The sequence below is a fragment of the Bos indicus genome, chromosome 4 (genome assembly GCF_029378745.1).
Source record: "Bos indicus isolate NIAB-ARS_2022 breed Sahiwal x Tharparkar chromosome 4, NIAB-ARS_B.indTharparkar_mat_pri_1.0, whole genome shotgun sequence".
Lineage (NCBI taxonomy): Eukaryota > Metazoa > Chordata > Mammalia > Artiodactyla > Bovidae > Bos > Bos indicus.
Genome location: NC_091763.1, coordinates 20,769,800 through 20,794,880, shown reverse-complemented (window position 1 = coordinate 20,794,880; position 25,081 = coordinate 20,769,800). Strand labels below are relative to the sequence as shown.

The window sequence follows — 25,081 nt, the reverse complement described above, 5'->3', positions numbered from 1 at the left end:
TGAATGTTCTAGTGGTCTTCTCCACTTTCTTTAACTTCAGTTTGAATTTGGCAATAAGGAGTTGATGATCTGAGCCACAGTCAGCTCCCAGCCTTGTTTTTGCTGACTGTACAGAGCTTCTCCATCTTTGGCTGCAAAGAATATAATCAATCTGATTTTGGTGTTGACCATCTGGTGATGTCCATGTGTAGAGTCTTCTCTTGTGTTGTTGGAAGAGGGTGTTTGCTATGACCAGTGCGTTCTCTTGGCATAACTCTGTTAGCCTTTGCCCTGCTTCATTCTGTACTCCAAGATGCTTGTTAACACAAACTTGATCTTTTATTGTTGGTTGTCATTTACTTAGTTTGTGGTAGACACAAAAATCAATAACTATAAAAGTAAATAAATTGCAGTTCTTATTCTTGAAGTTCCTAAGTAGTGTAGGAAAGAGACACATACGTGTGAAGAACAAAGGTCATGGAAAGAATACAGGTGGTTGACATTGATTGGGTAAGTGTGACCATAGGAACATCTGTTAGCTCTGCTGCCATAATAGAATACCACAGACCGGGTGACTTAAACAGCAGAAATTTGTTTTCTTACAATTCTGGAAACTGGAAGCTTGTGATGAAGTTGCCAGCAGGGTTGGTTTCTGGCTTCTCTCCAAGTCCTATAGGATTTATGCCTTATGACCTCATTCAACTTTATTCACCTCCTTAAAAGTATCTCCAAATACAGCCACATTCAGGTTTAGGGCTTCCACGAATGAATTCTGGGGAACACAATTCAGTCCCTTAGAGAAGCATCTGCTGAAGAGGTGACGTGTAAGCTAGTTCTCTGATCTAATTTGCAAGGAGTTCAATGCACATGCATTTTTATATGTTCTTATTCACAGTGCTTTGGTTTCATAAGTTTAACTCTGATCTGTGTTTCGTGTATACATTTATAGTTGAAACACGCTTTTTAAATGAATTTATTGCACATACTGTGGTTCTCACAAGGTCTGACAACAGTGTAACTAAGGAAGAGGATGGTATATATGCCAGAGACGGAGGAATGTTAAGCCAACAAATGGAAATGCCTTTATTAAGTAATTATTTTAGTTAAACTCTAATGACAAGTATTATCTCTCATTTGTTTTTCAGAAGATTCCCATATTTACCCCTCAGGAATTTTTATTTTCAAAAAGTTCTAAGATTACATAATGCATTTTACAGATTATCCTTTTTCTTGCTAATCTTTTGAATTCTCTGGTTTATATTCTAGATAAATGAGTCATGTTGTGTTAGGAACAAATTGCATAATTATTTAAGGTGATTTTAGAGAAACTTAGGGTTGGAAGTGATCATTCCAAACTTATATTCTATAAATTCCTGGTCATTCATCATCTACTCAAACCCTACTCAAATGTGAAACTCACTGTTTCATAAGACCTTTTCTTCTTCACAGTGCTTTCTTTATAACTCTTGTTTTATTCAGTAACACTCTATTATTCTTGCATGTTTCTAATTACTTTTCTTTATGCCTTTGCATACTATGATGTCAGCTGTTTATCTTCCAAGATATTGCATTTGTTCATTTTGCAAGGTATTGTTGATTATTGCAATATAAGAAATGTATCCTAATTTTAAAGTTATTCATGCACCCAGCTGCCTTATTTAACGCTATTTACACTCTTCTATGGTTTATTCTTGTCTTGATTTTGTCGGTAAAACATATTTTTGCAAATGGTGAGTTTGTCTCTATTTACTTTTTTATAGTAACTAGGATTTAGTCTAACTTTATGATGTACCGACACTAAGCAAATATTTTTAATACATTATTTCATCTGATCCTCATAATAGCTATATATAGTAACTCATTTCCATTTTACAAATGAGTAAACAGAGGCAGGAGAAGGCAATGGCACCCCACTCCAGTACTCTTGCCTGGAAAACCCCATGGACGGAGGAGCCTGGTGGGCTGCAGTCCATGGGGTCGCTAAGAGTCTGACAAAACTGAGGGACTTCACTTTCACTTCTCACTTTCATGCATTGGAGAAGGAAATGGCAACCCACTCCAGTGTTCTTGCCTGGAGATTCCCAAGGACGAGGGAGCTTGGTGGGCTGCCGTCTATGGGGTCACACAAAGTCGGACACGACTGAAGTGACTTAGCAGCAGCAGCAGCAAACAGAGGCACTGATGGGTTAAGCAATATGTTTACAGAGTTCTTAAATTACAGAGGCAAAACTTGAACTTGAGCAATCTAACAGCCCTCTTCCAGCTCTCAAATTTATGTTCTGATTGTAGCGGCTGGGACCTCCGGTGCAAAGTGTGCAGGAATGTTTCTTAATAGTTTTGTTTCTTAATGGTTTTAGTGGGAATTCTTCCATGTTTTGCCCCTAAGTATGATATCACTACAGGTTTCTGCTGGAATTTTCCTTTTATTGGTTGCTTTCTCAGAATTCTCTGGTTTTAAGTCAGGAGTGGGTTTTACATTTTATCAAATGCTTTTTATCATCACTAACTATGTGCTATAACTTCTGTCCCCTGGATTAACTTTTTCAGAATGTTTTCATAATTTTCTTTTTTATTTATTTAGTTTTGGCTGTGCTGGGTCTTTGTTGCTGTGAGGGCTTTTCTCTAGTTGTAGAGAGTAGAGGCTCCTCTCTAGTTACGGTGCCCAGGCTTCTCTTGATTGCAATGTCTTCTCTTGATTCAGAGCACAGTCTCTAGGGCAATCAGGTTTCAGTAGTTGTGGTGTGTGGACTCAGTAGTTGTGGTTTGTGGGTTTTAGAGCATAGGCTCAATATTTGTGGTGTACAGGCTTAGCTGCTCCATGGCATGTGGGATCTTTCAGGAACAGGGATTGAACCCATGTTTCCTGCATTGGCACGCTGATTCTTTATCACTGAGCCACCAGGGAATCCCTTTCAGACATTTTTTTTTTTTAACAAAAATGGATGTATCAAATTACTTTTTAACATATTAATTTTTTCACTTATATCTTAATAAATTATGTTAGTTGAGATACAAGTCTATTTCATCCTGATGTGATAATATATAACTACACAGCTGCACTTGATTTATCTTAAATAAAATAGTAGTATTTCATTTTAAATTTGTGTATTTTCAAAAATAATGCTGACTATAAGATTATGCCACTCTGATAAAATGTTGATGTTTCATCTCTTTGTGCATGTTCCAACAGTTTTGCAAAATAGTCTTTCCTTGAAATTTGGTAAAAATTTTTTTCCATTAGATCAGCTGTCCTGACATCATTTTAGGAGGTTATTTTAGATTGTTTTTCTATTTCTTTCAATGTAGTTTTTCTGTCATCTACTCTATCTTCTTCAGTTCATTTATATTTTGCAAAAACTCATCGAGATTTCAAATTCTTAGTTTAAAATTATATGTATTATTATATACTTTAAAATTATTTTCATGTATGTATCTTTTCTGTTTTCTTATCTACAGAGTTGTTTAGTTTTATCTTTCCATTGTTTGTTTTTGGATAAAACTTGCCAAAATCATCAAATTATTTTTTTTAAATAATCACTGAAATTTGCTTTTCTGTTGTTTATCTGTTTATAACTTTTCTTTGACTTTTTGTTGTTTTGTAAGAGTTTATTCTGGCCACTGATCCTTTACATAATGTGTACTTGAAAGTGTCTTTTCTATCTCTATGGCCTGCCTTATCTATATTGTCTTTTTATGCAGAAATACTAAAACTTTAAACAAATACTTCTATACTGTTTTATATTCTGTGTTATCTTGTGTATCTAAATATATTACAGGTTCTCAGAGGGCAAGAATCATGTGTTGACTTTTTAATGCTGTAAGACTCCTAGAATAGCATTTATACATGTAAGAGATTTAAACAAAAAAATTTTAATTGAAATATGCATGCATGCGAAGTCGCTTCAGTCGTGTCAGACTCTGTGCGAATGGACAGCAGCCCCCAGGCTCCTCTGTCCACAGGATTCTCTAGGCAAGAATACTGGAGTAGGTTGCCATTTCCTTCTCCAAAATAAAAGGATGAGCAGTATCTTATTAAAGATGGTATTCTTATACAAATCAAGTTCCCAAATGTGTTTCACACCAGTGTCCTGAATATTCGGGGAATAAAAGAAAGACCTCACATCTAGATGAAAACAAATGATCTGGAATTGGTTGCTAATATGTTACCAAACAGAAACTAGTTACCTCATTAGAATGATTCTCTAACAAGAGAACCAAAGGCAGAGAAAATATGCTAACATTGCAAAGAATCCTGAATTTAGGTTATATATGAGGATGAATGCCTTGAATGAGAAGGTTGCTTAATTTGGGATTAGATATTGAAGTATAATTGCTTTACAGAATTTTGTGGTTTTCTGTCATATATCAACAAGAATCAGCCACAGGTACACCCATGTCCCCTCCCTCCAAGACCTCTCTCCCATCTCCCCCCACCTCCCCACCCATCCCACCCTTCAGCCTGTCGCAGAGCCCCTGTTTGAGTTCTCTGAGTCATACAGCAAATTCCCATTGGCTATCTATTTTACATATGGTATTGTAAATTTCTATGTTGCTCTCTGCATACATCTCGCCTTCTCCCTCCTCTCCTCCCACCATGTCCATAGGTCTGTTCTCTATGTCTGTTTATCCATTGCTTCCCTGAAAATAAATTTATCAGTGCCATTTCTTCAGATTCCATATAAATGTGTCAGTATAAGATATTTATATTTCTTTTTCTGACTTACTTCACTCTGCATAATAGGCACTAGTTTTGTCCACCTCATTAGAACAGATTCAAATGCATTCCTTTTTAATAAACTGTGGAAAATTCTGAAAGAGATGGGAATACCAGACCATCGGACCTGCCTCTTGAGAAATCTGTATGCAAGTCAGGAAGCAACAGTTAGAACTGGACATGGAACAATGGACTGGTTCCAAATAGGAAAAGGAGTACATCCAGGCTGTATATTGTCACCCTGCTTATTTAACTTATATGCAGAGTACATCATGAGAAACGTTGGATTGGAAGAAGCACAAGCTGGAATCAAGATTGCCGGGAGAAATATCAATAACCTCAGACATGCAGACGACACCACCCTTATGGCAAAAGTGGAGAGGAACTCAAAAGCCTCTTGATGAAAGTGAAAGTGGAGAGTGAAAAAGTTGGCTCAAAGCTCAACATTCAGAAAACGAAGATCATGGCATCCAGTCCCATCACTTCATGGGAAATAGATGGGGAAACAGTGTCAGACTTTTTGGGCTCCAAAATCACTGCAGATGGTGACTGCATCCATGAAATTAAAAGACACTTACTCCTTGGAAGGAAAGTTATGACCAACCTAGATAGCATATTCAAAAGCAGAGACATTACTTTGCCAACAAAGGTCTGGCTAGTCAAGGCTATGGTTTTTCCAGTGGTCATGTATGGATGTGAGAGTTGGACTGTGAAGAAGGCTGAGCACTGAAGAATTGATGCTTTTGAACTGTGGTGTTGGAGAAGACTCTTGAGAGTCCCTTGGACTGAAAGGAGATCCAACCAGTCCATTCTGAAGGAGATCAGCCCTGGGATTTCTTTGGAAGGAATGATGCTAAAGCTGAAACTCCAGTACTTTGGCCACCTCATGAGAAGGGTTGACTCATTAGAAACAACTCTGATGCTGGGAGGGATTGGGGGCAGGAGGAGAAGGGGACGACAAAGGATGAGATGGCTGGATGGCATCACTGACTCGATGGACGTGAGTCTGAGTGAACTCCGGGAGTTGGTGATGGACAGGGAGGCCTGGTGTGCTGCGATTCATGGGGTCACAAAGAGTCGGACATGACTGAGCGACTGAACTGAACTGAGGTGCTATCTCATTGTAATTTTGACTTGCATTTCTCTAATAATGAGTGATGTACATGTAATAGACTTCAAATGAAGGAATGAAATACCTAATGTTAAATACTACAGAAAGTGTTAGTCACTCAGTCGTGTCCAACCCTTTGCACCTCCATGGACTGTACCAGGCCAGGCTTCTCTGTCCGTAGAATTCTCCAGGCAAAAATACTGGTGTGGGTAGCCATTCTGTTCTCCAGGGGATCTTCCCCACCCAGGGATCAAACCCAGGTCTCCTGCAGTGCAGGCAGATTCCTTACCGTCTGAGCCACCAAAGAAGCTCTCTGTAGGTAGAGCAGAACATTAATAAATATTATGCTAACTGTGACTAACATCTTTTTCTTTTTTGGTTGTTAAATTTGCATCAACTGTCAACAGAACATTCACTACTTGGTGCGAGCTCAATCCACAGTCCTGCAACTATGAAAATGTTCTTGGCTGCAACCAACTACCTCTCACACTTCTCGTTAAAATCAATTACAACTCAAATTAATCATTCAAAGAAGGCTATTTCCCATCAGATATCAGATTTGAATATGTGGCTCATACCCCTAGTGCAAACCTCTTCCTGGAGGAGTTGGCAGTTCCTACAAACAACCATAGTTCTTTAAGCATTCACCTGAACAGTTCTCATGGTGAAGTATTACCCAGAGTCTCAGCCAAACAGAAGCAGGAGAGTGTAATTCTCAAACTAACAGGTCTGCCCAAGGTTATACACAGTATAAAAGGATGGGTTTACATCATCACTTATTACAGCCATCACTGTTTTGCCAGAAAAGCCTGGATTGACCAAAAGATCAAGTTGTGCTGAATCCCCTTGCTTTCTTGGTGTTTCCTGTGTGCCAACCACAGATGGTCACTTCCAGCGTGGACGCTGCCCCTTTGGATATTACGGAGATGGTAGCAATTGCAGAGGTAGTGTGACAACTCTTCAAATGTCACAAAGAAAACTATCTAGCTCACTGTTAAGTGCTTAAGAAGATACACCTTTCTATATATTACATTTTGTTTACTCCATTTAGTTCACTAACTTCTACTCATTTTATTTATTATTTGGGTATATTCTCTTCACATTTCAAAAAAATTAACACAAGTGTTGCTCAAATTTTTAATAATGTTGATACTAAAAAACATTATATAACACACTACAAATATATGAATTAAGTACCTACTTGTTCTAGGGCCTTTGGAAATATTTTGTTTCTATTATGTCATATAATCCACAAGGACTCCATGTACTAGGTATTATTTTTCCCGTTATACAGAAAAGAAAGCACAACCGTACAGGGCCAACCGACACTCCTGGTAGCAAGCAGCTAGGTATAAAATAACAGTATGAATAACACTGTGGTCTGGGTTCTTTTCAGCTCACAGAGGGTATTTAGCCTTTAAATGACTAATCCTGCATTATTTGTATAAATTAAATTTCTCTGTAATTCCTCCAGCTCTTAACAATAAAACAAGTTAGGCATCACTTTAATTTTGAAAGGATTGTTTACTTCTTTTCACAATCATCAGCATAGTTTTCTTTGATACAAATAAAACTTCTGGCTTAGAAGTTACATTTTAATGTTCATATTATTTTCTTGTGTGTGTGTGTGTGTTTTGATTTGTTTGAGACCAGCTTAAGAAACAGAGCTGTTAGGGTGTTCCTTTGTTCTGAGTTACCTTGAGGAACTTCATTGTTTTTTTTTTTTTTTCTGTAGGAATAATGATAATAACCTTTAATTCTTACATGTTTATAACATAAAACTCCTTTTTATTAGCAAGTAAAACAACCTCAATCATTTCAGTTACTTCAAAAAGTGTTAAATGCCTAATAGAGTACATTGGGTTGTCAGAGAAGCTTAAGAAATAAGAACATATAAGCTTACGCTGTGTTGCTGGCATTTTGCTCTTTGACATTCTGATTATCCCTGCCATTCACCAGCATTTAGCTAATTAGTATCTGACACTAAACTGCTCTCTGAAAGACTGTAATCCCTTTTATGGTTAGCAGCCACCATGTCCAACAGCAGATTTTCTATGGGACTAATTTCCTCATATGGTATGTTTTTCTTACCCTATTAATCATTTACCTCAGTCATCCTGGTAGTAAAACAAATATAAGGGGAAAAATAATTTTGTGAATGTTTGCAGTCATTATTGTTTAATAGCAATTTCAAATTTTCCAATTTCAGAGAATTTTACTTTTATTACAGAATTAAGTCTACAGGCAATGTGTATACACTGTATCTACAATTCAGCCTTTTTGCCTTGATTTTTCCAGCCATTTGTAAACATCCTTGGGGAAGAAACAGAGAGTGTGTTGCCACAAACATATGCAAATGCAAACCTGGTTACACCGGTTCTGACTGCCAAACTGATTAAGTATAGCTTTTATTTGTTTGCATAATGAATTTAATTGATAATTAATATTTCTAAGCCATGAGCTTTATTTTTTACAGCTGTATGTCATCCTGACTGCAAAAACCATGGAAAATGTATTAAGCCTAACATTTGTGAATGTTCCCCAGGACATGGAGCAATCTGTGATGAAGGTGATAATTCAAATTAAAAATCAAATAATAAAACCAAAATAATGCAATCTTTTAAAAGTGTTTTAAAGGTAATTCAGTTTTACTGTGTACATATTAATATGTACACAGTATATGTTAATATGTACATATTAATATGTATTAATGCTGGTGAGGGAGTCTAAGTTTTGTTAATGTTTATTAAAAATAATTTATTGAAGATTTAAAAAATTTAAATTTGCCAAATCAGAGAGCCAAAAAGCAATAGCTCATATATCTTTGGTAAAAGTATCTGCAGAAATATTTTTTTGATATTTAGTTATATGGAACCATATCCCTATAAATATTTTAGCTTCAAACAAAGGATATCTGCCTATTGAATAATTTCTCAAACATGGGTCCAAGGAACTGCTATTACCAAATAATTAGAAGGTATCAGGTAGCAAAAAGAAACCTAAAAAATCATTTTTAAAAACATGTTTATAGCCATATAATTTCATTGCCTTGGTTGAAATCTTAAATGGAGAGTTTAGGAAATGGCATTCCTAAAATGGATAATACTTTAAAGAAAAAAAGTTGTTAAATTTTTAAGTAATATTTTTAAAGAATACATATTAGTGAGTTGTACATATATAATTATTAATAAACTGAGAGCCTATTGTGTTTTCATGGCAAGGCAAGGCACAAATTAATAAATTACAGTAAACACAGAATGAACTAACAGAAACAGTATGAATAGCATAGAAAATAATTATAGAAATATAGAAGTGTTCTCTTTGTAGGGCAAGAATGTGTAACTCCAAGTCTCACTTTTCAGAAGAAACCTTAGATTGTGTATTTCCATCCAGTTAACCAAAAGTTTTATAAACCAAAACATGCTGATGATTTATAGGTGTCTACAGAGTGTGACCTCATAGTCAATCCCACAGAACTAGATTTCATGCTAAAATAGAACTAAGTTTACTATAAATTGCTCATAGCAGAAGGTTTTATTGTGCTTTTGCTTCATAAACATAAACTGACTGTTTCCAAGTTAGGAGCTGATTTAACACAATCTGTGTCTGCAGAAGGCTGGAGACCACCTTGTCAACATGGTGGCACCTGCTTAGCTGGAAACCACTGCTTTTGCCCGTATGGTTTTGTAGGAATAAGGTGTGAAACAAGTAAGCAAAGCTCTCTTGCAGTCTAGTATAATGAAATTGCTCCTTGAAGAGTTGATTGCTCTAATGCTAACTGAGATAAACCCAAACCCTATGCAAAATATATGCCTTCATGATTTGCTATGATGATTACCATTCTGCATACCACTGAGAGCACTGGGTGCCAGTAGTAAGTAAGATAAAGAAGCTTGTTCTTAGAAACAACTCTTTTCTGGACTCTGTCCATGACCATTACTTTGAGATAATAAGAATTCTAATTTGTTGTGTGTGCATAGTTGCTCAGACATGTCCAACTCTTTGCGACCCATGATCTGTAGCCCATCCGGCTCCTCTGTCTGTGGGATTCTCCAGGCAAGAATACTGGAGTAGGTTTCCATTTCCTTCTCCAGGGGATCTTCCCAGCCCACGGATTGAACATGTCTCTTGCATCTCCTGCATTGGTGGTTGGGTTCTTTAGCACTTGTGCCACCTGGGAAGCCCCTCTAATTTGTTGGCTTATATACAAATTTATCTCATTTAATCTATGTCTATGATTACTTTCATTAGTAACAGTTTTCACAAATAGTCAACTCTTGCTTACTATTCATCTCAGTGATTTTCTACTTTCCCCATCTGTATTAACAGCAAACAATAAAGGTAACTGAATACGAAAACTGCGAACTATTTAAAGCCAAAAAATAAAATGTTTTTTATCTTTCTCTTTAATCTTATTCATTAGACTGTGGTTGGCAGTTATGAGCAACTAAGTCATAGCCTTTTCATACTGTTCATGGGGTTCTCAATTCATGGGGTCACAAAGAGTCAGACACGACTGAGCTACTGAACTGAACTGAAGTCATAGCCAATAAGATGACCAGTACGAATCTAACTTACCTTTCTTTTAATTTATCCTATGATCTTAGTTGTCTGTAACAGGCACTGTGAAAATGGAGGCAAATGTCTTAAACCAGATGTCTGTGAGTGTAAGCCTGGCTGGTATGGACCTACTTGTAGCACAGGTAAAATCAGAAATATTTTCAATAAATATGTCAGTTGAAAGAAATTTAAGGTGCGTCAGTGGTTTAAGGTGCATCAATGGCTTAAGGATAAGGACTTGCAAAACATAAAACTAATCAGATGAGATTGGTATAGAGTTTTTATTTCAGATAGATTTTTAACACCCTGTCTCTCATATTCATTCATTATCTTTGTATACAACCATAGAATGTATTCCAGCTTTAATCTTATCCAACCCAACCAATACTTTCTTTTTTGGCTTTTATTTTTCCCTCATACTCTGCCTTATGGTGGAGAGAAACATATTTGTGTTGCATATTGAGGTCTCTTTGAAGATTTTTTTAAAAATCACAATGCAGACATTCTGTTTCATTAAATATTCAAGCACTTCTGAGTTAACTGGACATCATAATGTTATTCTATTTATTACAGTATCAGGCTTAATTCCTTGGCAGTGGTGTTTGCCATTATCTGTTTAATCCATTGTGATCTAAGGACTTTTCTCAACATAAATTTAATTCAGTGTTTATAGCTTGACAACTATGTGTGAAGCATGATGCAAAGGGAAATAAAGATCAATTTGATTTTTTCCCATTACAAGTAGCATATCATTAGTGAAGGAGATACAGATTATAATTATAAAAAGCACTATGTTACAAGTTGGGTAACAAGTGACATAATAAATGTTTACCTTTCTGGAAGCAGAGGAAAGAGAAATTCATTCTGACAGGTGCAGTTAGGAATAAAATTGTAAACTTTGGAGAATTGGCAAAATCGGGATTAAAAATGGAATTTGGGGTGACTTTCAAAGTGGAACAAAGGGAAAGAAGCAAAAACAAAGTGTGTTTTTGAGTGTGCTAGGACTTGAGTGCAGTGTTCCTATTTGAATTGGCAAGATGACTTAAAATCATGACTGAATGTATTTGAGCAGATTATAGACTATCCTGTTTGTGTTGCTGAATTGCTTTCTCTTAACTTCCAATTGTTTTACCAACAATGCTTACCAAGGGCATTCTGAATTCTAATAACAGCTTCTACATTCTTAGCTTGGTAATAACTTAATGAACAAACTTTCAAAGCTATTATCTGGTTATTCCTCTCCTCTTATTTTGGAAAAGTCTAATTAATTATAGGTTATGGGTTTAAATGGCAGTAAAAATAAAATATTTCATTATGCACCATTCTGTACTTCAGGGCAGCTTCCATTTTTAAATAACAAAACTTTTATGGTCCTTCTCCCTCCTACTGTTTACCAGCTTTGTGTGACCCCGTTTGCCTCAATGGTGGTTCCTGTAATAAACCAAACACTTTCAGTTCAGTTCAGTTCAGTTCAGTCGCTCAGTCGTGTCCGCCTCTTTGGGACCCCATGAATCGCAGCACGCTAGCCTCCCTGTCCATCACCAACTTCTGTCCAAATGGATTCTTTGGTACACAGTGTCGGAGTGGTAATTATTCTTTCTTTATAAACAAAAAGGCAAAGGAAAAGTTAGACACAAACAGAGCTCTGAGTAAACAAACATAAGACAATTTTCAAAGGGGAAGATGTTATTTATTTATTTTCTCTATTTCTTGTGACATTGCAGTTTTGGTCACCAAATTACCAATTCACAGAAATATATGAGTTATGGTGTAAAATGTTTACTTATTCAACTTATGTTAGGCTCACAGCCTTGGTGCATTTGTAGGACCAAGGTGTGAAACAAATAAGCCAAGCTCTCTTGCAGTCTTTCATGTGCAATGGTGTCATTTTTGTTGCCTTCTCTGCAAAAATGTTTTATTTACAGTCAATCTAATGTCTACTACTAATTTTATCTCATGATCTCTCTTGACTTTAGTTTCATTAAACACTTATGAAGAGCCAGCTACACACAGCAGTGTGCCCAGTAATATGAGACATAAAGATGTACCGTTTACCCCATTTACGGCCTATGACTTTAACACTTTCACTCATTGAGTTAATGCTATAAGCTGTTTTTGTTTTTTTTTTTCAGAATAATGGGCATGACCTGAAGTTAAGCACACAGGCATGAAATAATGTCAATAAATTAAGTTTTAAATCGGTTTTCTGCATCTTAGTAGTTTTGAGCCTATATGAATATAGAGTGGATTTTTAGTATACAATGTGATAATTTAACTTCTAAAATACATACTTTCTTTGTCATGTTACAGTTTGACTTCAATCCTGTTTTGTTTTGTTTTTTCACTTAGAGGTAGATTAGGATTCTAAGATTGACACTGAGATGGAGAAGAAACCATCACTCTAATACTAGATATATTAAGCATTCAAAATGAGTTTTTCTAATTCAGATTTCTGTTAAGAAGCTAGGGTATGAACATGGAATGCAAAGACCAGGTTAAGGCAGATCTTGAAAATTAGATTATTACTAAATGCATGTTTAAGAGTTTTAGGTAGAATTATGAGTGGAGAATGTGAGAAAGGAAATAAAAAGCTATGCTTCTAATGCTATTTGCAATAGGTGTAAGATTTACTAAGAAAATTTATCCTCTAAAATGTATATGCTGACTATATAACTAAGTAAAGCAGGGACTCTCTAAATTACTAAATTGAACTAAAAATTGTCTAATGAACATATGTCATGTTAAAATTTTTGGAGTTATCAGTCTTTATAATCTCCTAGTGGCATGGATATGACAAATTTATAGTTTCCAGGCCTCAGACCTCTTTACTTTCAAGTTTAAGCTAGACAGTTGCTGTCAAGTGTGAATGAGACTACAGAAGACCATATACAAGTACAGTCAGCACTTGGCATTAAGTAATGGTATTATTGTTATAAGACATGTTATAGAAAGTGCAGGAAAAAATATGGTCTTTATTTTTATTAAGTCACATCCCTTCTGAGCCCAAATAGAGGGAAGGGAAGATGGTATACATATTGAAAGCCACTGAATAAATTAGGCAGAATATGGTTAAAATAAGTATAAGGAGCATATACTGTGTATTCTATAGCATTTCAAAAGAGGGAGATAGACACAGAGCTGAAAACAACACGAAAGGTTAACTATTAATAAGCAAGACTTAAAATGTGAGGCTGTGTGTGTGTGCTTAGTTGCTCAGTTGTGTCCAATTCTTGGGACCCCATAGACTGTAGCCTGCCAGGCTCCATGGGATTCTCCAGGCAAGAATATTGGAGTGAGTTGCCATTTCCTTCTCCAGGGGATCTTCCCGACTCAGGAATCAAACCCAGGTCTCTGGCATTGCAGGCAGACTGAGCTATGAGGGAAGCCCAAAATGTGAGGCTCAGTTCAGTTCAGTTGCTCAGTCGTGTCTGACTCTTTGCGACCCCATGAATTCGCAGCACACCAGGCCTCCCTGTCCATCACCAACTCCCGGAGTTCACTCAGACTCACGTCCATCGAGTCAGTGATGCCATCCAGTCATCTCATCCTCTGTCGTCCCCTTCTCCTCCTGCCCCCAATCCCTCCCAGCATCAGACTCTTTTCCAATGAGTCAACTCTTCACATGAGGTGGCCAAAGGACTGGAGTTTCAGCTTTAGCATCATTCCTTCCAAAGAAATCCCAGGGCTGATCTTCAGAATGGACTGGTTGGATCTCCTTGCAGTCCAAGGGACTCTCAAGAGTCTTCTCCAACACCACAGTTCAAAAGCATCAATTCTTCAGTGCTCAGCCTTCTTCACAGTCCAACTCTCACATCCATACATGACCACAGGAAAAACCATAGCCTTGACTAGCCGGACCTTTGTTGGCAAAGTAATGTCTCTGCTTTTGAATATGCTATCTAGGTTGGACATAACTTTCCTTCCAAGGAGTAAGCGTCTTTTAATTTCATGGCTGCAGTCACCATCTGCAGTGATTTTGGAGCCCAGAAAAATAAAGTCTGACACTGTTTCCACTGTTTCCCCATCTATTTCCCATGAAGTGATGGGACTGGATGCCATGATCTTCATTTTCTGAATGTTGAGCTTTAAGCCAACTTTTTCACTCTCCTCTTTCACTTTCATCAAGAGGCTTTTTAGTTCCTCTTCACTTTCTGCCATAAGAGTGGTATCATCTGCATATCTGAGGTTATTGATATTTCTGCCTCATATCTTCCAATTTCCTTCATCCCTTAAATGCCATGAGCTCTTTCCATACACAAAGTAAGGCCAGATTACTTGGCTCATTTTGGAGTTTGATGGAAGATCCATATGAGACTGGAGAATCTCATAAATATGTATACATGACTGGGTATTCTCCTAAACCTCCTTTTCTTAAAATAGGATTCAGGGTGGCACAATGAAGTCCATGTTTTATGCCATTTCTCTGTATTACTTTAATTATATATACTTTTTTGTATAGATGTAGTATTTATCTCTATGAAGTTTTATAGAGTATATGAGTACTGCCCATTATAAAAAGGTCTTTTATTCTTTTTATTTTTAAGTGTTAAATTCCTAACCACAGGTATTTCTTGTGGTGTTTTTGTAATGAATAATAGAAGTAATCTTAAATTCAATAAGGATTGTTGTTGTTCAGTCGCTCAGTTGTGTCTGACTCTTTGTGACCCCATGGACTGTAACCCACCAGGCTCCTCTGTCCATGGGACTCTCTTAGCAAGAATACTGGAGTTCGTTGCCATTTCCTTCTCCAGTGTAAGGATTAGAAAGCAGAAAACTTAAGATCATTTCTCCATTATAAAAAGTACCAATAAAAATGCCAGAGAAAGGGAACTCAATCATTAACCAAAAAAGGCTCAGTCTAAAATAATGGATATTATTCATTTGCTAAAATCTTTCAGTTATATTGATTTTATACAAAAAGTGTTACATTATTTTCACCTATGAATCTACTTGAAATCAGCTGAATTTTTCTTAGTGTTTGGAAATTTTCAAAAGGGGAATCTGTCCACAAATACCTTATTACCAAAACAAAACAACTGGGCATTCACTTTTACACCAAAAACTAAAATCCACTTAATCATCACTTAAGGAAAATTAAATTTAAAAATTTATAGGCAAGTTTGCCTTTGCATTACTATTTTTATATAACTGAATTTAATTGTCACATCAGGAAGAAGTATGATGCAAGAAAAATCCTATAAAAGATACAAACATCAATTTCTGAACTCCATGGAACAGAACCATATACATAGAAGTTACTAGTATACTGTATTCAGGATTATCCAATAACTATTCTTGAAAAAGCCGATGATTTATTGTTAAAAAGATTTTTTCCCAGGCCCTGACAGGAATAAGTCACATATAAAGCTCTGTCTCTATGACCTCAGTAGGTACCTAAAAGTAACTTTAAAGTTTTTTCTAAACATATGACCAATTGTATGACCAATTTTTCTAACTTCCATAGGAACAGGTCTTATTTTGAGCTTGGTTTTGACTTATTTTCTTGTTTTTTTTTTCCCAGGTCATTTCACTCTTTACTTCAGAGTTTGGTGAAACATAAGATTAGATTCATAATATTTGTACTATCATACTGAAGGCTCCATTGGTTATGAACACTTCACCAATATATTTCCAAGTTTGCTAACCCACTAGCAACGTATGGCTATAAGCATTGTATTTTATGATTTAGAAATGATGGTTTTAACAACTTGCAGTTGTGATCTTTTATTTTACTATCTCATTTCTCTGCCTTATGTCCCCATAGATCACACACACATAATGGAACATATAATAAGTGAATATGTGATATTCACAGATTGCTGCCATATGTTCTTTTAGCTATCTGCCAGCCTCCCTGTAAGAATGGTGGTCACTGCATGAGAAATAATGTGTGCGAATGTCCTGAAGGATACACTGGTAGGAGATGCCAAAAAAGTAAGACACTACTAAATATGTTTGCCAGCTACAGGTAAAGCAAACATATGAATAGCAAAGCTACTGATATTTAAGGACTAATACTTCATCCTTTTATCTCCAGGTATCTGTGTTCCCATGTGCATTAATGGAGGAAAGCGTGTGGGACCAAGCCTTTGCTCTTGTCCTTCTGGCTTGACAGGGAAACAGTGCAACACACGTAAGGGAAATGCCCTTAAAAGGCTAAAGTCCACATGGGAACGTAAAGCAGGACTTCAAAGAGCATGTTCCTTGTTTTTTGTTTCCTTGCTTTTATTTTTTCTTATTTAGTCCTACTTTAGAATTTATCTTTTTTTTTTTTTTTTTTTTAGAATTAATCTTTTTTATTTCACTCTTCTTCCATTTCCCAGTGCAAAGCAATCCTCCTTCCATTGGTTTATTACTGGACTTGCCTAAACTTCTAAATCCAAAAGGTCCTAATTTCATATTACAAAATATGTATAAGCTTTCCTAGGAAATTCAGTTAGCATCAGTTGCATCAGTGTTTCAACTTTAAAACTGTTTTCCATAAATGTCTCTTGGAATGTTAACATCAAACAAACTCCTCTGCCTTATATCAAAATAAATCACTTAATTAAAAAAAAAAAATATATATATCTTTTAAAAATAGAGTAAAATGCCAGTTCCTCTGAACTCTTTCTTTCTAATTAGCAGAAGTACAGGGTATCCTGTATTTTCCAGTCTAGCCAATACAGTTGCCAGGATAAATGACATGTATTTAAGTCTTGGTTTCAGTTATAAGTAGGAGTCAGGGGAAGTTTTTTAAAAAATTACTGATTTCTTGGCCCTGTCTCAGACCAGTTCAGAACCTCCTGAGAGGTTTTATTGCTTTCAATCTAGTTCTTGAGATGATGGCAGTTCTCATTCAAATGTTTCATTTTTTCCATAAAAGTCTAACAATGGGAAAAAGGTAAGGGGAAAAATTCTTTAATCATTGATGTTTTAACTGTTTCTCTTTTTTCTTTAATGAAAATTGTTGTGGCTTATGGTAGGATTTGACAAGTAAATTAAGTTCTAAACTTATTTATTTTTCCATTTGCAGCAATCTGCTTTCAGAAATGTAAAAGTGGTGGTGAATGTATCACTCCCAGCATATGCCATTGTCCCACCACATGGGCAGGAGCAGTGTCAAACACCTAAGCCTACACAACTCACTTTCTACTCTGTGTTCTGAATTTGAATCTATTCTAATTATTAAATAAAGTATAGCTTTAAGAGAAATATATATAGAAAAATAAATCCCAGTATGCTGATTCATTAAAGTTTTAGAAATGGAGGGATGTCTTATCCGTTTCTATACCTATTTAAAAAGGAATGTGTGGTATGTTATATTAATGTTTTGTGTAACTTAGAAAGATCCAAAGTATAATCTGTGGGGTGTCAGTGAATTCCTCTTAGGTGGACTTAAGAATTTTTTGTTTTTCATTTTAAAAGATCTTTCTTTCTTTTTCTTCTAGTTTTATTGCAATATAATTGACATTCTGCACTGTATAAGGTGTACAACATAATGATTTTACTTACATATATCATGAAATGATTACCACAATGTTTAGTGAATATTCATCTCATATAGGTACAACATTAAAGAATTTTTTAAAAAAAGTATCTTTCCCTTGTGATGAGAACTTTTACTCTCTTATAAGCTTTTGTATATAATGTACAGTGGTGTTAATTGTATTTATCATGTTGTACATTTCATCCTCAGTACTTATTTAACTAGAAGTTTGTAACTTTTGACTGCTTTCCTCCAAGGGGGAATTAGATGAAGAAGGTTTTAATATATAGTTTAAATATTTTTCTATATTATAGGGTAGATACATATCTATCATGGAAATCAGACAAAATATGAAAAATTTTTAAAAAATAAATCTCTCCAAATTCCTTCACCCAGAACTAGTTTCTTCCTTGATTTTCTCATCTTAGCTATTTCCACTTTTAGTCATAAATTTTTACATAGATGGGATTTCATGCTAAAGAGAAAAATCAAATTTTATGTAATTTTGAAATTTATGTAAACTTGAAATAACATCTTAAAATATTAACAAATATTGACTTAATGGGAAAAACAGAAAATCTCCTCAAAGTACTTTCAAATGTTCAATAACTACATAATATAAAAACTGGTAATGCAAATGTATTATAAACTGAAATTATACAATTGTAAAATGACTATTTTTTTACTAAAAATACCTGCTCTGCTTTTCAGTATGCTTGAGCCACACTCATTTCCATTTGTCAGAGATTCTGCATATAATTTTTATGACTCTTAGAGTTTATTTTATTATTAATCACTACTCACTTCTCAATCTAGTAAAATACTTTCAAAGAAAACATTAAGTGCTAGCACTTATGTAAGAAATATGTGCTCAAAAATCAGTAATTCACATTGAAAGTCAGATGTGATAAACTGCTATAAAAAGGAACACTCGATTTGGCCTACTCATTCTGGGAGGGGCTGTGTGGACCATGAGAGAATGATGAGACGCTAAAAGCACGGGAATGTGAAAATATGCTCCAGTGCTTGTGAACTCAGGTACTTGAGCACAGTCTGAAGACGTGCACCCTGTTTTTGCACCTTGTAGCTTCTGTGTGAGTTTTTAAAAGTCCCCTTCCTCAAAAATGCTTTACTTCTCTCTGGAAACTGTCTAAATACTGATGATGTTATTTATACAAGTTGTTTTACTGCCATCTTTTGGAAAAATTGTTGTAATAAATATTAAGTCTATGATGTCTGTGATATGAACAGTGTTTAGTTAGCTGTGGAACCTCATCCTTTACACAACCTGCTCAGCTGTACACAATAGCTCTGATAAAAACATATCTTTCAATGTTGCATTTATACTAGAGGGAGTATTATTCTTATATATGCAAGCTTCAAATATGAACTATTTAAACAGATACTTCTCCCGTGAAAAATAACTGTATTGTATATAATTTTACATCATGCCTATATTTAGTCAGTATTACTTAAAAGTGTTTCAGAGTCCTTAGAAACATAATTTTAAATGATATATTAAATTCCGTAATATAAATACTATAATTCACTTGACCTTTCCTCTCATGTTGAACATTTCTGTTATTTACAAACTGCTACTATTATAAGAATTTTTCTCTATAGGTGGGTAGGTAGGTAAATGATGGAGGAAAAAAAAGACAAAAGATAAACAGATATTGAAATAGATATAGGTATTTTAAAGCTGCATAGGAAGAGATTTTAAAGAAGAAATTTCTAGTAGAGATAATATGAAAATCTTTAGGAAGCTTCCAATAGAGTGGTTTCACATTAAACTTCCACTGAAGTGAAGTTGCTCAGTTGTGTCCGACTCTTTGTGACCCCATGGACTGTAGCCTACCAGGCTTCTCTGTCCATGGGATTCTCTAGGCAAGAATACTGGAGTGGGTTGCCATTCCCTTCTCCAGGGGATCTTGCCAACCCAGGGATCGAACCCTGGTCTCCCATATTGGAGGCAGACACTTTAAATCTCTGAGCCACCAGGGAAGCCTTCCATCAGGAGTACATAAAACTTCCATTAGTAGTACATAAAATTGTCTGTTTTTCCATATGTTGGTCAGTACTGAGTTGCCCCTTTTAAATTTTTGCTAAAAAAGTTTTACTAAAAAGCAAATTATGAATGCTGATTTGAATCTCCTCTCTAGAAAACAAAAAGATCTGTTTTAAATACTTTAAAATATAGCCAATGAAAATGTTTGCTTTAATAATATTGATATCTTTATGAAATAGTAAAACTGTTGTGTTGTGTTGCACACTGGTTGCAGAAATATAGTAGTGCAATTGGTCATTCATTGATTCTTATGACTGTTTTATAGCCAAGTTGCTGAATGGCTTCAGGCCTTTGGAATTGTCTGAAGCATTTGTGTTAAAAGACAGTAACTGTAAAAACTTGTGTATTACAGCAATTTGCAATCAAAAGTGTCTTTATGGAGGCATATGTGTACTCCCCAACATATGTTCTTGCCGCACTGGATATTCTGGAGTCAAATGTGAAAAGAAAATACAGGTATTTTACAGTTTAAACAAAGATTGTATTAGATATTGACACCTGCCATCAACTGGGATATTCAGTTGATAGATACAGTAATTTATACCTGTTAATGCTTTTTGTTCTTTTACTTCTAAAATAGAAAATATACAAGATTTTACTGTTTTCCTCTAAAATTAGAAATCATATCATTTTTGTGTCATTATAGAGTTATCTTGTAGAATTTTCATGTGCACTTATGGAATTTCAGTGTGTAGATAACAACCATCAAACATTATATAATATTTCATGACACCAGAGCTGAAAGAGAGCAAGTATCTCACAATATAGATTTACGACACCAGTAATTTATATTTGGTCAAATACTAGTTAAAAAGACCACCTTCACCCTTTAAAAAAATTTTACCACCTTTACATCAGGGAACCACTACTTCACTGATGGGAGGAGGCGTGTTTCTAAACATGTTCAGCGGATCATATGCCACTGAAGCATTGAATATCCTCATTCCTTTCCTTGATAATAGTTCTCTCTCTTCATTTGCGTGCAGGCGTGCTAAGTCATTTCAGTCCTGTCTGGCTCTTTGCAAACATGGACTGTAGCCTGCCAGGCTCCTCTGACCATGAGGTTTCTCAGGCAAGAATACTGGAGTGGGTCGCCGTGCCCACCTCCAGGGGACCTTCCCAACTCAGGGATGCAACTCACATCTACTCAGGGATGCAACTCACATCTACTCAGGGATGCAACTCACATCTCTTGTGTCTTCTGCATTGGTAGGCAGGTTCTGAAAAACTAGCACCACCTGGGAAGCCCCTCTCTTCTTTTACTTGATGTATGTTCAGTTGTGTCCTGCTCTTTGTGACTCTGTGGACTATAGCCTGCCAGGCTCCTCTGTCCATGGGATTTTCCAGGCAAAAATAACTGGAGCAGGTTGCCAAAAAACCATTTCAGGGAAAGCAATTTTAAAAACTCTTCATATCATTAGAATTAGGATTTCTTTGTATTTTGAAAATCAAGAAAGCAATAAGACTTTCTTGCAGTTTCTGAAGCTGTCCCCCCTCTCCATGTAAACTATAAAGCCAGTGCTATGTAAACATCTATTTAAAAAGTTTCTATGATTGTATCAGCACTAGTAAAATGAAATTGAATTTTTTAGGCCTCCAATTTTAAATTTCTAAATATCACCAGCCAAGGTATTTTTTCAGTCCTGATTCCTACACAATCACAATTGCAGCAGAACTCTCCAAAAATTTCTTAATCTATTGGTTTAGTTGCTAAGTTGTGTCTGACTCTTGTGACCCCACAGACTGTAGCCTGCCAGGCTCCTCTGTCCATGGGATTCTCCAAGCAAGAATACTGGAGTGGGTTGCCATTTCCTTCTCCAGGGGATCTTCGCGACCCAGGGATAGAACCCGGGTCTCCTGCACTGCAGGCAGATTCTTTTATCAACTGAGCTACTATCTATTAGATTTCCTCTTAAAAAGCAATTATATGCTATTTAACACTTCAAAAAATCCAAGGGTCTTGAATATCAGAGTACTCTGGAGTATATTATATTTTGAAAAATGATAAGGAATTTTATTCCTGAAGATACTGAATGAGACTGGCTTGGTGGCAAAGTGGATATGTATATATGTCTTTCTCCTAGCAGTGGTGTTCCTCATGGAAGTTCCTCATCATGGTGTTCCTCATCTCCGTTTTGAGAAAAACAAGATCGTGATAGTATTATGGTTTGAAAACTAGAAAACAAAAGTTACCGAGTATTTGATCAGCTATTATTGAGAAAAATAAACATTTTAATATAAAAGTTTAAGTTAAGGCAGTCTGAATATACTTTATTTGAGATTTTTTTATGGCACAGAAAACCCTATGACCTCAAAAGCTTTCAAGTCCACTTTGATATACTAAACTACTTCTCTATGTTCTATTTTTATGTATTTCTTTACTATCCAAATCCTTCCTCATATGACTACTAGCAGATCATCATCCCCATTTATGTTTCTGAGATCCATCTGGAACCATATTAAGGAAAGAAAAAACATGAGGTCATGGGGCAAATGAAACAAAAAGAGTTAGCTCAAGGACCACATGTCCTGCTGTGTTGTAACCTGCTCTCCCAAGCTCTTATGGGTTGCTAGAATTTCAATGAAAGAAACAAAGAATTACTAGCTAGAAAGAAGTCATGGAGAAAGAGGAAATGGGGAAGGGAGGTGCTAAAGAGGGTAGTTTGATGAACAGCTTTGAGAGATTTCATAACCTGCTGCCTAACTGCCAAGTGTATTTCTTACATCCCTGCCACTTGTTTGCTCTGTGACCTTGGGCAAGGTATTACACCCCACCCTGAGCCTTAATTGATTTCATCTGTAATATGGAGCTTATATGGGGTTGTCATAGGATTAAATATGTTAAAGTATGTGAAGTACCTAGAACAGTGCCTGGCATGTAGAAAACACTATGTAAGTTTGTTGGTGGTTACACTGAATAGAAGAATAGAGAGAGGTGGAGAAAGAAAAGGATGGACAAAGAGACCTGAGAGGAAATTTTGCAATACATGAATGTCAAAAGTCTTTTCCTAGAGAATATAAAAATACTTATTTGGTTTTATGGAGCATGGATATTTCTTGAATATAACCCTTTACCAAGATGGAATCATATATAATTGTATGCAAGCTCCATTAAGTCACAAGTATTTTGACATTTAAATATGATCTTGATTAGATCTCAATTTTATGAGAGCAGTTCTTAGTCTCTAGTGCTTTATGTCAGGAGGAAGAAGGCAGCAAATAATGAGTCAGAATTACCTAGTTTTCTAATATTCTTTGAAACTTGATTTCCCTCTTTCTACTGCAGGTCAAATACCATTGAGTAATATCAAGTATAAGAACGGACATTTTTATTCAGAAGAAGTTGAAGTTAATTATTAATACTTGAAGTTTATTTGAACATCATTCTTAAAGCTCTTTTAAAGGTTGAAGAAACTAATAAAAACAGACTGGTCTTAGTTGTCATTGTTAGAGAAAAGGAAAGGAGAAATCCAGATAATCAAATTTTTACTTTGACATGTGATTTGTTATTAACATATTGAAATGATGTTTTTGACAGTCACAATATTTAATAAACTGAATATTTTCCTTGTCTTTACTGTGACAGTGTCTTTATCATCTGGGACCAGTCAGCATCACAGAAGGCATCTGACGTATCCAGATATAAAGTGTTAATGCAAAATTAGGAACTCTCAGGACTGCTGGAAGAGCCTTGGTGGGGATGGGGGAGACTAGGGAAGAGGTCAGGAAAGCAGCTGCTGAAGGTCAGAGAAATTGAGAATGAAGATGTCACTTTAATTCCAAGCATCTAACAGCAAACACCTTTGAAGAAATAATGGCTTCCTATTCATGCCCAGCTTCTGACTCTCTGGAAGGCTCTTTTCATTGGTGAACTCTAACCCAGAACCACACAGAGAAGGGGTTCTGGAAAATGTGCTCCTATCCTTAGGAGGAAGTGACAGTGATGCCAAGGGAACAAAAGTGAGCTCACATGGGACATATTGAAAGCTCTGCATCTTACTCCTTTGGACTATATTCTGGAGGTAAAGTTATTACTTTTCAGTGATAAAAAACCATGTTTAGTTTGGTCTGTTTATTTTTCATCTCTACTCTTTCTGCTGCTCTGACGTGTACCATTTCTGGAGAGCGGGGAAGAAATAATGGAGTTTGGAGTTTTAAAAGACTCATTTGGTCACTGTGTTTTCTGTGAAAAGGTCTTTTATTCATCCATTATTTTCGGTACAATCATCTATTTTGATGCAGAAATGAGAGAAACTGTCACAAAATCAAATCCGCCTATAAATATCAAAAGAGATTTGAATACTTAATAAAAGAAAATTAGATTGACATGATTGTTAAAGAAGTGGGAATGTCAACAAAGAATACATAAATAACTGAAAGCTCTATTTCAGAGATGCAAATAATTACACATTAACTAGAGTTATAACACTTCTTTTTCTCTATTATATTTGACCTCAAACTTCATTATCTTTTTCAAAAAACATTTTATTTTAATTTGAACATGCCTATTAAATCATATGAGTTTACAAAACTCATTCTGTTTTTTTAAATGGAAAGACTAAGCATTCCTAGGCCATGTCTAAAATTACAAGACAAAGTAATACATTGTTAGAATAAAATTATTGCCTAACTTTGATAAGAATCTATGCATTCAGTGTCAGAATTAAGGAGATTTTATCATTTCATATTTGCTGAAAGATAAAGAATCATTTAAGAGAATATAACATGTTTTACTATGTCTTATTTTATTACCAATAATATAGAAATACAAATGCAAAATAAACCTTTAATAATTTATATGTGGTTAAATTTGTAATCTGTTGTGAAAATAAGTGCTAGAAAGAAAAAAGTACTTTAGATGAGAGTGAATAATTTTTTAAAGTTAATAACTAGAATTAAATTCCTATAGAAGCTGTCATAATGAAATAGCTATAATTTTTATATCTGCTTCTGCCTTCTTTGCTCAGTATACAGTATTGCAATTTTATTAGTAACTTACTAAGCTGATCTTCAATGTATATTTTTTATAGTTAAAAAGTTATAATAGCTCAAGTATTTATCCTGAAATGTCTAAACCAGGATTTTAAAATCTTTATAAACATTTTCTAGATCCACACCAAGACTCTCAAGCTGCAATTAAAATATTAATCAGTAGACTATGCATTTATAATAGATTTAATG

The 25,081-nt window shown here is 35.4% G+C and overlaps 1 protein-coding gene across 1 annotated transcript in view; it reads left to right on the top strand.

Moving 5' to 3' along the window:
• The window catches only part of VWDE (von Willebrand factor D and EGF domains), an 83,829-nt gene that overhangs the window by 25,655 nt on the left and 33,093 nt on the right, over positions 1-25,081 (top strand). Inside the window, 12 exon segments of the mRNA XM_070787404.1 lie at positions 834-1,021; positions 1,024-1,065; positions 8,103-8,203; positions 8,259-8,373; positions 9,417-9,512; positions 10,412-10,507; positions 11,700-11,797; positions 12,166-12,197; positions 16,180-16,298; positions 16,402-16,497; positions 17,380-17,453; positions 20,126-20,356. Coding sequence (XP_070643505.1) covers positions 834-1,021; positions 1,024-1,065; positions 8,103-8,203; positions 8,259-8,373; positions 9,417-9,512; positions 10,412-10,507; positions 11,700-11,797; positions 12,166-12,197; positions 16,180-16,298; positions 16,402-16,497; positions 17,380-17,453; positions 20,126-20,356 — 1,288 coding nt within the window.